This window comes from Microcaecilia unicolor, chromosome 10, assembly GCF_901765095.1.
Source record: "Microcaecilia unicolor chromosome 10, aMicUni1.1, whole genome shotgun sequence".
Taxonomy (NCBI): Eukaryota; Metazoa; Chordata; class Amphibia; order Gymnophiona; family Siphonopidae; genus Microcaecilia; species Microcaecilia unicolor.
Genome location: NC_044040.1, coordinates 79,718,342 through 79,736,061, shown reverse-complemented (window position 1 = coordinate 79,736,061; position 17,720 = coordinate 79,718,342). Strand labels below are relative to the sequence as shown.

Below are 17,720 nucleotides of genomic sequence, written 5' to 3'. Positions count from 1 at the left end.
ATACCTTCTACAGGTATGTAGCATTCGCTTTCTCCGAGCACAAGCAGGCTGCTTGTTCTCACTGATGGGGTATCCCTAGCCCCCAGGCTCACTCAAAACAACAACCATGGTCAATTGGGCCTCGCAACGGCGAGGACATAACTGAGATTGACCTAAAATATTTACCAACTAACTGGGAGTACAGCCTGGAACAGAACAAACATGGGCCTAGGGGGGTGGAGTTGGATTCTAAACCCCGAATAGATTCTGAAGCACTGACTGCCCGAACCGACTGTCGCGTCGGGTATCCTGCTGCAGGCAGTAATGAGATGTGAATGTGTGGACAGATGACCACGTCGCAGCTTTGCAAATCTCTTCAATAGTGGCTGACTTCAAGTGGGCTACCGACGCTGCCATGGCTCTAACATTATGAGCCGTGACATGACCCTCAAGAGCCAGCCCAGCCTGGGCGTAAGTGAAGGAAATGCAATCTGCTAGCCAATTGGATATGGTGCGTTTCCCCACAGCCACTCCCCTCCTGTTGGGATCAAAAGAAACAAACAACTGGGCGGACTGTCTGTTGGGCTGTGTCCGCTCCGGATAGAAGGCCAATGCTCTCTTGCAGTCCAATGTGTGCAGCTGACGTTCAGCAGGGCAGGAATGAGAACGGGGAAAAAATGTTGGCAAGACAATTGACTGGTTCAGATGGAACTCCGACACAACCTTTGGCAAGAACTTAGGGTGAGTGCGGAGGACTACTCTGTTATGATGAAATTTGGTGTAAGGAGCCTGGGCTACCAGGGCCTGAAGCTCACTGACTCTACGAGCTGAAGTAACTGCCACCAAGAAAATGACCTTCCAGGTCAAGTACTTCAGATGGCAGGAATTCAGTGGCTCAAAAGGAGGTTTCATCAGCTGGGTGAGAACGACATTGAGATCCCATGACACTGTAGGAGGCTTGACAGGGGGCTTTGACAAAAGCAAACCTCTCATGAAGCGAACAACTAAAGGCTGTCCTGAGATCGGCTTACCTTCCACACGGTAATGGTATGCACTGATTGCACTAAGGTGAACCCTTACAGAGTTGGTCTTGAGACCAGACTCAGACAAGTGCAGAAGGTATTCAAGCAGGGTCTGTGTAGGACAAGAGCGAGGATCTAGGGCCTTGCTGTCACACCAGACGGCAAACCTCCTCCATAGAAAGAAGTAACTCCTCTTAGTGGAATCTTTCCTGGAAGCAAGCAAGATGCGGGAGACACCCTCTGACAGACCCAAAGAGGCAAAGTCTACGCTCTCAACATCCAGGCCGTGAGAGCCAGGGACCGGAGGTTGGGATGCAGAAGCGCCCCTTCGTCCTGTGTGATGAGGGTCGGAAAACACTCCAATCTCCACGGTTCTTCGGAGGACAACTCCAGAAGAAGAGGGAACCAGATCTGACGCGGCCAAAAAGGAGCAATCAGAATCATGGTGCCTCGGTCTTGCTTGAGTTTCAACAAAGTCTTCCCCACCAGAGGTATGGGAGGATAAGCATACAGCAGACCCTCCCCCCAGTCCAGGAGGAAGGCATCCGATGCCAGTCTGCCGTGGGCCTGAAGCCTGGAACAGAACTGAGGGACTTTGTGGTTGGCTCGAGATGTGAAGAGGTCTACCAAGGGGGTGCCCCACACCTGGAAGATCTGTCGCACTACACGGAAATTGAGCGACCACTCGTGAGGTTGCATAATCCTGCTCAAACTGTCGGCCAGACTGTTGTTTACGCCTGCCAGATATGTGGCTTGGAGCACCATGCCGTGACGGCGAGCCCAGAGCCACATGCTGACGGCTTCCTGACACAGGGGGCGAGATCCGGTGCCCCCCTGCTTGTTGATGTAATACATGGCAACCTGGTTGTCTGTCTGAATTTGGATAATTTGGTGGGACAGCCGATCTCTGAAAGCCTTCAGAGCATTCCAGACCGCTCGTAACTCCAGAAGATTGATCTGCAGATCGCGTTCCTGGAGGGACCAGCTTCCTTGGGTGTGAAGCCCATCGACATGAGCTCCCCACCCCAGGAGAGATGCATCCGTGGTCAGCACTTTTTGTGGCTGAGGAATTTGGAAAGGACGTCCCAGAGTCAAATTGGACCAAATCGTCCACCAATACAGGGATTTGAGAAAACTCATGGACAGGTGGATCACGTCTTCTAGGTCCCCAGCAGCCTGAGACCACTGGGAAGCTAGGGTCCATTGGGCAGAGCTCATGTGAAGGCGGGCCATGGGAGTCACATGAACTGTGGAGGCCATGTGGCCCAGCAATCTCAACATCTGCCGAGCTGTGATCTGCTGGGACGCTCGCACCCGCGAGACGAGGGACAACAAGTTGTTGGCTCTCGTCTCTGGAAGATAGGCGCGAGCCATCCGAGAATCCAGCAGAGCTCCTATGAATTCGAGTTTCTGCACTGGGAGAAGGTGGGACTTTGGATAATTTATCACAAACCCCAGTAGCTCCAGGAGGCGAATAGTCATCTGCATGGACTGCAGGGCTCCTGCCTCGGATGTGTTCTTCACCAGCCAATCGTCGAGATATGGGAACACGTGTACCCCCAGTCTGCGAAGTGCTGCTGCTACTACAGCCAAGCACTTCGTGAACACTCTGGGCGCAGAGGCGAGCCCAAAGGGTAGCACACAGTACTGGAAGTGACGTGTGCCCAGCTGAAATCGCAGATACTGTCTGTGAGCTGGCAGTATCGGGATGTGCGTGTAGGCGTCCTTCCAGAGAGCATAGCCAATCGTTTTCCTGAATCATGGGGAGAAGGGTGCCCAGGGAAAGCATCCTGAACTTTTCTTTGACCAGATATTTGTTCAGGGCCCTTAGGTCTAGGATGGGACGCATCCCCCCTGTTTTCTTTTCCACAAGGAAGTACCTGGAATAGAATCCCAGCCCTTCTTGCCCGGATGGCACGGGCTCGACCGCATTGGCGCTGAGAAGGGCGGAGAGTTCCTCTGCAAGTACCTGCTTGTGTTGGAAGCTGTAAGACTGAGCTCCCGGTGGACAATTTGGAGGTTTTGAGGCCAAATTGAGGGTGTATCCTTGCCGGACTATTTGGAAAACCCACTGATCGGAGGTTATGAGAGGCCACCTTTGGTGAAAAGCTTTCAACCTTCCTCCGACCGGCAGGTCGCCCGGCACTGACACTTGGATGTCGGCTATGCTCTGCTGGAGCCAGTCAAAAGCTCGTCCCTTGCTTTTGCTGGGGAGCCGAGGGGCCTTGCTGAGTCGCACGCAGCTGACGAGAGCGAGCGCGCTGGGGCTTAGCCTGGGCCGCAGGCTGTCGAGAAGGAGGATTGTACCTACGCTTGCCAGAAGAGTAGGGAACAGTCTTCCTTCCCCCAAAAAATATTCTACCTGTAGAGGTAGAGGCTGAAGGCTGCCGTCGGGAGAACTTGTCGAAAGCGGTATCCCGCTGGTGGAGCTGCTCTACCACCTGCTCGACTTTCTCTCCAAAAATATTATCCACACGGCAAGGCGAGTCCGCAATCCGCTGCTGGATTCTATTCTCCAGGTCGGAGGCACGCAGCCATGAGAGTCTGCGCATCACCACACCTTGAGCAGCGGCCCTGGACGCAACATCAAAGGTGTCATACACCCCTCTGGCCAGGAATTTTCTGCACGCCTTCAGCTGCCTGACCACCTCCTGAAATGGCTTGGCTTGCTCAGGGGGGAGCTTGTCCACCAAGCCCGCCAACTGCCGCACATTGTTCCGCATGTGTATGCTCGTGTAGAGCTGGTAGGACTGAATTTTGGCCACGAGCATAGAAGAATGGTAGGCCTTCCTCCCAAAGGAGTCCAAGGTTCTAGAGTCCTTGCCCGGGGGCACCGAAGCATGCTCCCTAGAACTCTTGGCCTTCTTTAGGGCCAAATCCACAACTCCAGAGTCGTGAGGCAACTGAGTGCACATCAGCTCTGGGTCCCCATGGATCCGGTACTGGGACTCGATCTTCTTGGGAATGTGGGGATTAGTTAGAGGCTTGGTCCAGTTCGCCAGCAATGTCTTTTTTAGGACATGATGCATGGGTACTATGGACGCTTCCTTAGGTGGAGAAGGATAGTCCAGGAGCTCAAACATTTCAGCCCTGGGCTCGTCCTCCACAACCACCGGGAAGGGGATGGCCGTAGACATCTCCCGGACAAAGGAAGCGAAAGACAGTCTCTCGGGAGGAGAAAGCTGCCTTTCAGGAGAGGGAGTGGGATCAGAAGGAAGACCCTCAGACTCCTCGTCAGAGAAATATCTGATGTCCTCTTCCTCTTCCCACGAGGCCTCACCCTCGGTGTCAGACACAAGTTCACGGACCTGTGTCTGCAGCCGTGCCCGGCTCGACTCCGTGGAACCACGGCCACGGTGGGAGCGTCGAGAGGTAGACTCCCTCGCCCGCATCGGCGAAGCTCCCTCCGCCGACGTAGTCGGGGAGCCTTCCTGGGAGGCTACCGCAGTCGGTACCGCAAGCGGCACCGATGTCGGAGACCTCACCCCAGGCAATGGGCCAGCCGGCGCCTCGCTCGACGGTACTGGTGGCGCAAGCACCCCCGGTACCGGAGGGGTAGGGCGCAACAGCTCTCCCAGGATCTCTGGGAGAACGGCCCGGAGACTCTCGTGCAGAGCGGCTGTAGAAAAAGACATGGAAGCCGATGCAGGTGTCGATGTCAGAATCTGTTCCGGGCGTGGAGGCTGTTCCGGGCTGTCCAAAGGGGAGCGCACCGACACCTCTTGAACAGAGGGCGAGCGGTCCGGTGCCGATGCCTACTGGGTGCCGACTCCCTCGGCGACCCAAAGCTCTCGGTGCCGACACGGGAAGGGGACCGGTGACGATGCTTCTTCAACTTTTTGGGATGAAGCATGTCACCGGAGCTTCCCGGCACCGACGAGGAGGACGTCGAATCCAGCCGTCGCTTCCTCGGGGCCGAGGCCGAAGGAGGTCGGTCTCGGGGGGGGCTGTACCGCAGGAGCCCTCAGGGTAGGGGAAGACCCACCCGAAGGCTCACCGCCACCAGCAGGGGAATGGACAGCCCTCACCTGCACTCCAGACGAAGCACCACCGTCCGACGACATCAGCAGACGAGGAGGTCTCGGTACCACCGACGCCGACGCAGCCCTCCGATGTCTCGTCCCCGATGCAGAGGGCCGATGCCTCGATGCACTCGATGCAATCGGGGGCGAGGATGAAGGTCCGGGCGCTGACGACATCGAAGCACTCGATACTCCCGGTGCGGATGCCGACAAAGAGCCCAAGAACAAAACCTTCCACTGGGCCAATCTCGCTACCTGAGTCCGCTTTTGCAAAAGAGAACACAGACTACAGGCCTGCGGGCGGTGCCCAGCCCCCAGACACTGAAGACACGACGCGTGCCTGTCAGTGAGCGAGATTACCCGGGCGCACTGGGTGCACTTCTTGAAGCCGCTGGAAGACTTCGATGTCATGGGCGGAAAAATCGCGCCGGCGAGATCAAAACTCGAAATGGCGAAAATGGCACCACAAAAAAAGGGAGAAGAAAACTTCGAACCGAGGCCTAAATAGGACCTACCCCGACGACGAAAGAAAACTTACCGGGGCAAAAACTAGAAATACAGGAAGGGGAACAGACCGAAAAGGTCTCCTTCTGACACCCTTTTTTTAAAAAATTTTTTTAAGCGAAGTGCAAAAACGACGCGCGAGGTCAACTTTCGGGGCGCGAACGGCGAACACGACCGTACTGAGCGCGGACAAAAGAAGACTGGCCGGCACGAGCCAGTTCGGGTGGGAAGACAGCCGCGCATGCGCGGTGCGCATCGGCGCGCGAGGACTAGCAAAGGACTTTGCTAGAAAGTGTTCCGATTGGAGGGGCTGCCATGGACGTCACCCATCAGTGAGAACAAGCAGCCTGCTTGTCCTCGGAGAAATGCTCTTGCACAAGTTTACTTCTACTTGAAAATGTAAATGGGTGCATGCACTCTATGCATCTACATCCCTAGTTTATAAAATATGCAAATATATCACAACTCTACCTAAACTATACTTCCTAAGAATTCCTACACATGGCTCACATGTAAGTATGTGCCATCATGCTTTTTCATATTTACATCTTTTTGTACTTGTCCACACAAAATGTCACCTGCCATTTAGATTTCTCCTCAATCTCACAAGGTCCTCCTGCAATTCCTCTCAATTGGTCTTTAACTACTTTGAATAACTGTGAGTCATCTGCAGATCCCACTCATTGTTCCTTTACATCATTAATGAATGGGTTAAACAATACTGGTCCCAGTACAGATCTGAGCATCACTGTACTACTTACCACTATCCAATAGAATAATGAACTATTTAATACTATTCGTAGGGGTTTTTTTAACCATTAAAGTGGAATTACATTAGGTACCCTTCAGTCCTAAGGTCCACTGGCAGATTTCTATACGTTACAGATTACCAGCTGGTGTGCAATTTCTTGAGTTCCTTCAGAACTCTGGAGTGGATACCATCAGATCTTGATGGTTTATTATTATTCAGTTTGTCAGTGTGCTCTTCCAGATTTACAATGATTTGCTTCAGGTCTTCTATTAGTAATCTAGAAATCCTCATATACACACAACATGATGTTTGAGTAAAATGTAAACAGTGCATTTAATTTATAAGTTGAGAGCCTGTTTAAATGGCCTTTCAGAATGAGCTGACCCCATGGGTAAGGCCAGGCTGAAGTCTCTCAATGGGGCTAATTGGGATTGGGTATACTAAGAAGGAAATGTGACTCATCCTGGGGTGGGGAAGGGTAAGGTTAAAGGAGTAGAAACAGTTGTTAGTAACTCGGTAGCCCTTTCTGGCCACGCAGCCATTTTGAAGGATAGCAGAAGATGTCCCTCAAAGTTACTGAGGGTTCTTGGTATATTCTAACATGCCACTCGAGATGAAAGGGATGATTTATTTAAAAAACAGAAGAAAAAAAAGGAACAGTGTTCTTTTACAAGGATCTTTATTTTTTGTCTACTCCTTCACTATTTCAGTAACATACCTGTAAATGAAGAGGACTGTGAATGTATTGAGCCCTTGTTAAGCATAGCCATTATCTGGCCCACAAATTCTTTTGGAATAAAATTAGCATATGGGAGAATTTCAGCACTGATGAGCTGTACAACCTAGAAAAGAAAAGAAAATATATTTTGGAGAGGTTTTCTAAGAGAAGCTTGGGGATGCCATTTGAATCAATTAGAACATTTGCAAGGCATTAGGAGAAAAAAATATTAATTAAATAAATATCCTAAGAGATTAAGCTAATAGTTTGCAAATACCTTTTGTCATGCTCAGAACAGCATTTAAACCAAAGGAAAGCTTAGTTGCTAAGCTTAGCTTTTTTCAATAAACAACTTAATGTTTTAAATTTTTATTAAGTATTTCAGAATTTCATCTCTTTGAAGAAGGAAGATGCAACTCATCTTGTCCTATTTTGTCCAAAAATTCAAAAGCAGAGCTCTTTTGATAATATGTGGCCCATTTACAAAGCTGTGGCATAAAGTTGCCTTAGCATGCCCTTATTCTTTTCTACAGCTGATTTAGTGGCCATGCACTAATGTTGCCATTAACGTGCAATGAGTCTTTACCGCCACCTATTTATAGGCGGTAAGGGCTCATATTCTAATCCTGCACTAATCAGTTACAGCATGGCAATACAGCTGCGCTAACTGAATAGTTCAGAAACACCCAATTGGCTAAAAAATAAAACATATTTTTTAGTGCGTGTGTAGCGTGTGCACATTTGCAACTTGCAACTTACCACAGAATGCCATTTTACGCTGCAGTAAGCACACATTAAGTGCTTACTGCAGCTAGGTAAAAGGGTCCCTAAACATAATAATTCTTAAAATCTGAGGATCAGATAGTAGGATCAAGAAAGGGTCTAAAAATTATGGAAGTAAGATACCACTACCACAACTATGATTGCAACAGCAGAGGGCTTTTTATTCACTTATTTGGTATTTCATCCAACATTGCTGCCTTTTCAGAAATTTGGAAGAAAGTCCCCTTCTCTCTCAATTTAAAAGATTTTAGAATAAAATGGTTGAATAGTTTTCAGAGACAAAGGAATAAAATAAAAATGCAAAGTAGAACTAGTCATTTAATAGTGATGCTGTGGGTACAGCCTTTGCTGCCATGCAAGTTTCATACTAAATGCATCAAAGAGAATGACCATGCCTTATTCAACACTGAGCAAGGAGGGATCATTGGTGTTAATTGTGCCTACATGGCTGTGTGTGCCTTATGCTTCTTCATCAATTAACACCTGTGTGTTTTTCAACCAGCTTTGGCATCTAGTTTCTCTGTGCTGAGGTTTGTGGTTTGGTGGGATCTAAACTTCTTGGAGGTTTCTTTCTTGTGGTGCTGTTTCCTGCACCATGACTCTCCCGCTATCTCTCTCAAGACAGATTCACAACTGGAGGGGAATGGCTGCTAAAGTCTCCACTGGCTGATGGAATACGAGATTTATAGCTACTGGAGCTCCTATCAGTACCTTCTTTTCCTGTTTCTTGGCTGCTGAAAAATCCTCCAGAGGCAAAGGAAACAGTAAGGCCTGCACTGTGAAAGCTTGCAAACACCATGGGGATAATTGTATAAGTGGGACCTCCTTGTAGGTGCCCCAATGCCACACAGTGAGAAGCTATTATACGTATAATGGCATCTGGGTGCCCAGATTCGGTTATAGAATATTAGTATAACCTGGTACCTGTACCTTACATTTATGTTTATTAAAAGAATTTTGTATACCACCTTGATTTATCAGATTTAGGCGGTTAACAATTTAAAAATAACAAATAATAAAAATATCAAAAGAAGAGAATGACATAATTTCACAGGACGGACCTACCCATTCTCTCAAATCAAGCACATAATGATGGTTTATCTTTCTCCAACTGCAGTTTCATTAGCCATAGAAATGTTGTTAAGGTGGGTGCCCATATACAGCAAGGGGGCTATGATAGTGTAAGCAAGGACTCAAGGGGGGGGGGGCAGAAGAAAGGATAGGTAGTGAGAGGTGTTGGACCCAGGGTGAAGGAGAGAAGGATATGGAGAGATGCTAGACCGGGATGGGGGAGGGGGTGGAGGACTGGGGGAGGAGGAGAGAGGGGGAGAGACACTGGATGGGATGGGGGGAGAGGGCGAGACACACACCAGACCAAGGGGAGAAGAGAGGGGGCTGCAGGGATATATACTGGCCCCAAGGTGGGGGGTATGAAAGAAAGGGAAGAGAGAGGTGGGATACGGAAGACAGAGAAGAGATGCTTGGCATGGAGGGCAGGAATAGAGAGGAGCAGTGCTTGACGGTGAGGGGATGGGGACACAGGAACAACGCTGGACATTGGGGGAGAGAGATAGGGGCACAGAGGAGCAATGCTGATCACAAGGGGGAGGGAAAGGGACAGAGGGTCAGATGAGGACAGGGCAAAATAGGAACACAGATGGGAGATGCTGAATATAGGGGAAGGATAGGGACAGGGACATAGAGCAGAGATGCTCAACAGGATGGATAGGGAAGCAGAGGGAAGATGGATGGTGAACAAGAAGAGAGACAAAGGCAGTGGAGGCAGTGCATGCAACTTGACTGGCTGGGGTGCCTCCAGGACTAGGTTTGGGACCCACTGCACTACGAAAAAAAATCTCACTCATTAGCCTTTAATCTAACTCACTGGGGTGGTACATTTCACCTTTGAGATGGGCCACCCTTGTCATCTCTACTCCAGCAGGTTCCTTACCCAGCCTCCCCTGCCAGCCCAGCTGCCTCCAGCAAAAATATTTAAAAACAGCACAAGAGTGCGGAGCTGCTTTCTAGGCTATGCCACTAATGGCTCTACCAGTCTATCCCCTTCTCATATGGACCTCCTGTTTCTGAGGGGCACAACCACCAATGGCACTGTCTAGACAGCAGAAACAAGTAAAGTTCTTTAGGTAGAGGGATGAGAGCCATGTACGAGACTGTGGGTGGGGAATAGGGAAGGGAGGGTTTGTTACTGAGAAGTACAGAAGTTCTACAACTGTTTTATTCCACCCATAATTGCTGCTTACAATAGATGTGATACATGTTTATATATTGTAACAATAAAAATACTAGATATCTATTCATTGTTTGATGTGTTAAAGTAGGTGCATATATTTCCAGAATACCATAACTACTGTTTTGTGTACTATTATGTATTATTTTGGTGTATAATTCCCTGGTGTATATGCAGTATGCTTATATCATCATCAGTGACAGAGGTAACTAAGGGAAGGTAGCTGATGCAGCTGCACCAGACCCACTCAGTAAAGGAGTTTTTGCTGTGTTCAAAAGCGCCCCCATGTCCCTTCACTAATGACACAAATGTTCAATGTAAAAAACAAGGTAAAATTATGTATAATCATACCTGATAATTTTCTTTCCATTAATCATAGCTGATCAATCCATAGACTGGTGGGTTGTGTCCATCTACCAGCAGGTGGAGATAGAGAGCAAACTTTTGCCTCCCTATATGTGGTCATGTGCTGCCGGAAACTCCTCAGTATGTCGATATCAAAGCTCCATCCGCAGGACTCAGCACTTAGAGAATTACACCCACGAAGGGACACTCTGCCCAGCTCACCACCGCCGAAACGGGGGAGGGGAATTAACCCAGCTCATCCCCACACAAGTGGGGGAGGGGAATCCGTCCAGCTCATCCCCGCGGAGCGGGGGAGGGACACCACACCCGCCGATGCGGGGGGATCTGGCTTATCCTGCAACCGCAACCGCGGGAGGAGCTGACTGACCCTAACACCGCCGAAGCGGGAGGGGTACAAAGCTGCCGCACGAAGCGGGAGGGAGTGCCGGCAGAATTTTAAGTCTCAATCCAGCCCCGTAAAACGGAGGGGAGAGGAATGCAGCAGCTCACTGTAACACAAACTCGTCTTAACTCTTGAAGAATCCAAGTGAAAAAACTTGAACACGAAGTCTTTCTGAAGTAACTGAAGACTAAACTTGAACCTGAAATGCAACCAGAATAAAAACAGTACAGATATCTGGGAGGGGCTATGGATTGATCAGCTATGATTAATGGAAAGAAAATTATCAGGTATGATTATACATAATTTTACCTTCCATATCATCAAGCTGATCAATCCATAGACTGGTGGGATGTACCGAAGCAGTACTCACCCAGGGCGGGACATTGAAATCCCTGACCTCAACACTGAAGCTCCAAACCGGGCCTCCGCCCGTGCAGCCACAGTCAAACGGTAATGCTTGGAGAATGTATGAGCCGAAGCCCAAGTTGCCGCCTTGCATATCTCTTCCAAGGAGACGGATCCGGCCTCTGCCATCGAGGCCGCCTGAGCTCTCGTGGAGTGAGCCTTCAGCTGGATAGGCGGCACCTTCCCCGCGGCCACATAAGCCGCTGCAATGGCTTCCTTGACCCATCTTGCCACTGTAGGCTTAGCAGCCTGCAGACCCTTACGAGGACCTGCAAACAGGACAAACAGATGATCCGATTTCCGGAAATCATTGGTCACTTCCAAGTATCTGATGATGACTCGTCTCACATCCAGATATTTAAGAGCAGAGTACTCCTCTGGGTAGTCCTCCCTACGAAAGGAAGGGAGACAGAGCTGCTGATTCACATGGAAGCGAGAAACAATCTTGGGCAGGAAGGAAGGCACTGTGCGAATAGTCACTCCTGCCTCAGTGAACTGCAGAAAAGGCTCTCGACATGAGAGCGCCTGGAGCTCGGAAACTCTTCTGGCTGAAGTGATAGCCACCAAAAAGACTGCTTTCAACGTCAGGTCTTTCAGAGATGCCCTCGACAAGGGTTCAAAAGGCGGCTTCTGCAATGCTCTTAGTACCAGGTTGAGATTCCACGCAGGCACCACTGAGTGCAGAGGAGGGCGCAGGTGATTAACTCCCTTGAGAAAGCGCACCACATCTGGCTGCGAAGCCAGGGAAGCACCCTTCAGGCGGCCCCTGAAGCAATCCAGAGCCGCTACCTGGACTTTAAGGGAACTGAGCGACAGGCCTTTCTCCAGACCTTCTTGCAGGAACGCCAACACTGAAGAAATTGGAGCAGTGAAGGGAGAAAGTGAGCCTGCTTCACACCACGCTGCAAAGATACGCCAAACCCTGGCGTAAGCAGTAGAAGTAGAGCGCTTCCTCGCTCTCAGCATAGTGGCGATGACCTTGTCTGAGAAGCCCTTCTTCCTCAGACGCTGCCGCTCAATAGCCAGGCCGTAAGACCAAAGGGGGAGGGATCCTCCATCACCACGGGACCCTGATGTAACAGGCCCTGCTCCACTGGCAGCCGCAGAGGATCGTCGACTGAGAGCCTGATCAAGTCCGCATACCAGGGACGCCTGGGCCAATCCGGACCCACCAGGATTACCCTGCCGGGATGCTTTGCCACCCGGTCTAGCACCCTGCCCAACATGGGCCAGGGCGGGAACACATAGAGAAGCTCTTGTGTCAGCCACTGTTGGAGAAGAGCATCTACTCCCAGGGATCGAGGGTCCCGTCCTCTGCTGAAAAAGCGCGGCACTTGGCAATTGGCCGATGACGCCATCAGATCTAGGCTCGGCTGGCCCCAGCACTTCGTGATGTCCAAGAACGCCTGAGCAGATAGCTGCCACTCTCCGGGCTCCAAGGTATGGCGACTGAGAAAGTCCGCCTTGACATTCATGACTCCGGCAATGTGGGCCGCTGAAAGCTGCTCCAGGTTCGCTTCCGCCCACTGGCAAAGATTCATAGCCTCCTTGGCTAGAGGGGCGCTCTTGGTACCTCCCTGGCGGTTGGCATAGGCCACAGCCGTGGCATTGTCCGACAGGACCCGTACAGGCTTCAACACCAGTACCGGGATGAACTCCAAAAGCGCCAACCGAATGGCTCCGAGTTCCAGGAGGTTGATAGACCACTTTGCCTCTGCAGGAGACCAGAGCCCCTGCCCTGACCTTCCCAAGCAGTGGGCTCCCCAGCCCGACAACGAGGCGTCCGTCGTGACGACAATCCACTCTGGGGTCACCAGAGGCATTCCCGCAGACAACTTGTCTGTCTGCATCCACCAGCTCAGCGCCTTGCGCACTGCTGGGTCCAAGGGAAGGCGCACAGCATAATCCTCCGACATCGGAGTCCAGCGCTGCAGCAAAGAGTGTTGGAAGTGGTCTCATATGAGCCCTGGCCCAGGGCACAACTTCCATCGTGGCCGTCATAGAGCCCAACAGCTGCACATAGTCCTAAGCCCGAAGGGGAGAGGCTACTAGGAACTGGTCCACCTGAGCCTGAAGTTTGACAATCCGATTGTCTGGCAGGAACACTCTGCCCACTTAGGTGTCGAATCGAACTCCCAGGTACTCCAGGGACTGAGTCGGGCGCAGCTGGCTCTTCTCCCAGTTGATGATCCATCCAAGGGAGCTGAAAAGAGCAACTACCCGGTCCACAGCTTTGCCGCACTCTGCATAAGAGGGGGCTCGGATCAACCAGTCGTCCAGATAAGGATGGACTTGTACCCCTTCCTTTCGTAGGAAGGCCGCGATGACCACCATTACTTTGGAAAAGGTCCGCGGAGCAGTAGCCAACCCGAAAGGGAGGGCTCTGAACTGGAAGTGTCGTCCCAGGACTGCAAAACGCAGAAAGCGTTGATGAGGAGGCCAGATGGGAATATGCAGGTACGCTTCCTTGATGTCCAAGGATGCCAGGAACTCTCCTGCCTTCACTGCCGCTATAACAGAGCGGAGAGTCTCCATGCGAAAGTGCCGCACTTTCAAGGCCCGATTGACCCCTTTGAGGTCGAGGATAGGCCGGACAGAACCTCCTTTCTTTGGTACCACAAAGTAAATGGAGTAACGTCCCTTGCCAAGCTGACTTTCTGGCACCGGAACGACCGCGCCCAGGCGGATCAGATTGTCCAAGGTCTGCTGCACTGCCACAGCTTTGACCGGAGACTTGCAGGGAGAGAGTACAAACCCGTCTTTTAAGGGTCGGCAGAACTCTAGTTTGTAGCCGTCTCTGATGACTTCCAGCACCCACGCGTCTGAAGTTATTGTGGTCCACTCGCCCAGAAACGAGGACAGCCGTCCTCCAATCTGCACTGGGGCGTGGACCAAGACCCCGTCATTGGGTACGAGACCCTGGGGGAGGACCGGAGGGAGCACCTCCGGGACGGCGGTCTCTGCGAAAGGAATGCTGCTTGGGGGAGAAATTCCTCTTGAAGGAAGAGGGGGCAGAGGAACCCGACTTGCCCGGGCGGTACCGACGGGCTTCCTGCAACCGTCCTCTGGAGGTACCGGGACGAGTACTAGCCCGAGCCCTGACCTCTGGTAATTTCTTGCCCTTAGACGTGCCGAGATCGGTCACGATTTTGTCCAGCTCGACCCCAAAGAGCAGCTTGCCTTTAAAAGGCAACCTAGCCAGGCGGGATTTAGAGGCGTGGTCAGCAGACCAATGTTTCAGCCAAAGCCACCGCCGCGCAGAGATTGTCTGAGCCATGCCTTTCGCTGAGGCCCTCAAGACATCATACAGCAAGTCTGCCAAATAGGCTAAGCCCGATTCCAGGGCCGGCCAATCAGCCCTCAAGGAATGATCCGAGGGGGAAGCCCGCTGCACCATAGTCAGGCACGCCCTGGCCACATAGGAGCCGCAAACTGAGGCCTGCAAACTTAAAGCAGCCGCCTCAAAGGACGACCTTAAGGCCGCCTCCAATCTTCTGTCTTGGGCGTCCTTTAGGGCCGTGCCACCTTCCACCGGCAACGCCGTTTTCTTAGTCACCGCAGTGATTAAAGAATCCACGGTAGGCCACAGATAGGCCTCACGTTCACTCACAGCCAAAGGATAGAGGCGGGACATAGCCCTAGCCACTTTAAGGCTCGCTTCTGGGACATCCCATTGAGCCGAAATTAAGGTGTGCATGGCATCATGCACGTGGAAGGTTCTAGGCGGGCGCTTCGTCCCCAGCATAATGGCAGAGCCAACAGGGGCTGAGGGAGAGACGTCCTCCGGAGAGGAAATCTTCAAAGTGTCCATGGGGTGTAACAACAGGTTGGGCAAATCCTCTGGGCTAAAAAGCCGCGCTGCAGAGGGGTCATCCGCTCCATCCGAGCGGGGATCCGTCTCCTCCAAGGAATCCGCAAAGGACCGTTGGGAGACCTCAGACACGCTGCCCTCATCTACATCGGAGGAGACAAATTCCTCCAAGGCCTGGGAATCAACCCGAGGGCGTTTACCTCTGGGAACCTCAACCTCTTTACCAGACGAGGGAGCAGGGGCAGCGTTGTGCATGAGGAAGGCCTGATGCAGCAGCAAAACAAACTCGGGGGAGAAACCCCCCAGACTGTGCACTTCCGCAGCCTGGGCAACAGCCCTAGACGCACCCTCAACCGGCGCTCGCAATAGCGGGGGAGAGACATGCTGCGCATCCAAAATGGCGTCCGGCGCGAAACTCCGCGAAGGAGCTGCGCGGGAAGAACGGCTCTTAACTTTAGCCGCTTCTGTGCCGTCGCCCAAATTAAGGGCGTTCATGGCATTAATGTCTCCAACCTCAAGGGCGGCCCAAGAAGAAGCCAAGATGGCGGAGGCGAGGAGCGGGGGATGGGCGTTTATGGCGGGAAAAACCGCCACGCCGGAGGAAGGACCGGGACATTCATCGGTCACGAAACTGTCACCCAACAAGGGCGAATCAGGCTTTAAGACCCCCGCATCCCCTCTAGAAGCGCTCAAGCGACCCGGGGAGCGACCCTTTGCGCCCTCGCCCTCCGACGCCATATGCCACGAGGAGAAGAATCGGGGAACCCCCTGCCCGCTATAAAAAGGTAAAAATTACCTGCTGTCCGCTCCGAGTTGTAACGACCTGGTGTCCCAGTGAGTAGCTGCAATAGACGCTTAAATAAACGTCGAAATAAACGCCTTTAAGGACGTTCAAAATTTTTTTTTTTTTCTTTTTTTTTTAACGGAGCCAGCGGGAGGGGGGAGAAAAGGAGGGACCTGGCACCACCAGGTTTGCACTTGCTCAAAAGAGCCCTCAACCCCAGGCACTCAACAAAACCTAAAAATTAGGCTTGGAGGCCTAGCCAGAGCTGCTGCTGTGTGTGACCACCACCTGCTGAGATAGAGAACATACTGAGGAGTTTCCGGCAGCACATGACCACATATAGGGAGGCAAAAGTTTGCTCTCTATCTCCACCTGCTGGTAGATGGACACAACCCACCAGTCTATGGATTGATCAGCTTGATGATATGGAACTTGTAGTTCTGTCCAACTCCCTCACCTCTTTTCCCTCTCTGTGATTTATCTCCATCTGACAGAACACTGGTACTATGAATTGCCATTTTTTTCACCCAAGCCTCCTGCCCCTAGCTCCTGCCTCTCTCCTGCATGAGTCAAATAATCAGGAATGTGAACTACATGGGCAAGTAGGAGGTGAGAGAGAGAAAGAGAGGGGCAGATGGGCTGAGGACAGGTGGGAGATGACAGAAAGAGGCAGATTGACTGCAAGTCTCTATGGAGGCATAGGTGTCATCTGTGAACACTTTTTTCAATCTGATTTAATTAAATTGGCTGAGAGACATATATATTTACCAAAGTTTGCACTGTTTAATTTTCTTGCCACTTTATTCTTTGGTATTTTAATACATATCTAATATTTAAATTTAATATAAGGTATTACCTGCAACTATTTTGCTGACCTTTCTTTCTAATGGTGTCAAGACAATTATGGACTCAGGTCCTGCCCTGGCCCCACCCACTTTAGCCTCCCCAAACAGCTGTGCCACCGACTGCCTAAGCTGCTGAGCCCTTGACAGCTAGACTTCTTAGGGTGACTCTGTGAGGGAGTGTTTTTAAGGGGAACTGACAACTTCCTATATACTCCTTCATAGATGTGCATAACTTACTGTATTTTGTAAGTTCCGCATGTAAGTGGCAGCCCCATCCATGCCTCTCCCATGTGAACAACCCCCTGCAATTACATGCTATGCTACTTACATGCACCCTTACAGAATAGCACTTAGGTGTTTTGCTGCCACTTACATGTGTAAATGTACATGTGCATAAATGTGGGCGCCCTGGAATAGAACTGCTCTGCTTGAGGTCAAGTTTCAGCTGTGAGCTGATTCATAAAACAAAACAGATATCTTATCTGTTTAACTCTATGGAAAATTTCAGTGGCACTATCTATTTAAGTGGCACCACTGAAAATCCATAGATAAAGTTAAATGGATAGGGGATTTTAGGAAGAAGCACACAGTAGACTTAGAAAGGTAAGAGCAAAAATAAAATAGGAAACAAAAGCTTAAAAAAATATTGCTAGACAGCAGAGCTGCATCCATGTGATAGCTTGAACAAAGAAAGAGGACTTTTGAAGTAGCTTTTGCATGGGAATTGCCAAATATGCTTAGAAAATCTCTGCACTCAGAGAGGTATTCATGTCTGCACCACTGGATGACATCATCCATTTCTGAGGCTGATTCATCCTACTTGAAGATAAAAAAAAAAGTGGAAAATGCTTACAGGTAACAGATGTTTTCTGAGGACAGCAGGATACCAGTTCAGAAGTGAGGCATCCAATGGAGCTTCCAGAGTTTCAAGAATGCTACCTGACCCAGCTCCAACTTCTCCAAATCCAGCAATCAGCTGTTGAGAAAGTTTGCCTGAATATTTTCCTTCCTGACTATATGGATGGCTGAAGAGTGCCAAGAGGTTGGTCTTTGCCCACCAACACAGGGCTGCTGCTTCCAGGGCCAGTGCCTGGCTCCCA

General features: G+C 50.9%; 1 protein-coding gene across 1 annotated transcript in view; it reads right to left on the bottom strand.

Moving 5' to 3' along the window:
- MON2 (MON2 homolog, regulator of endosome-to-Golgi trafficking) overlaps positions 1–17,720 on the bottom strand; it is a 461,654-nt gene that overhangs the window by 24,159 nt on the left and 419,775 nt on the right. Inside the window, 1 exon segment of the mRNA XM_030215834.1 lies at positions 6,997–7,120. Within this exon segment, the coding sequence (XP_030071694.1) occupies positions 6,997–7,120 (124 nt within the window).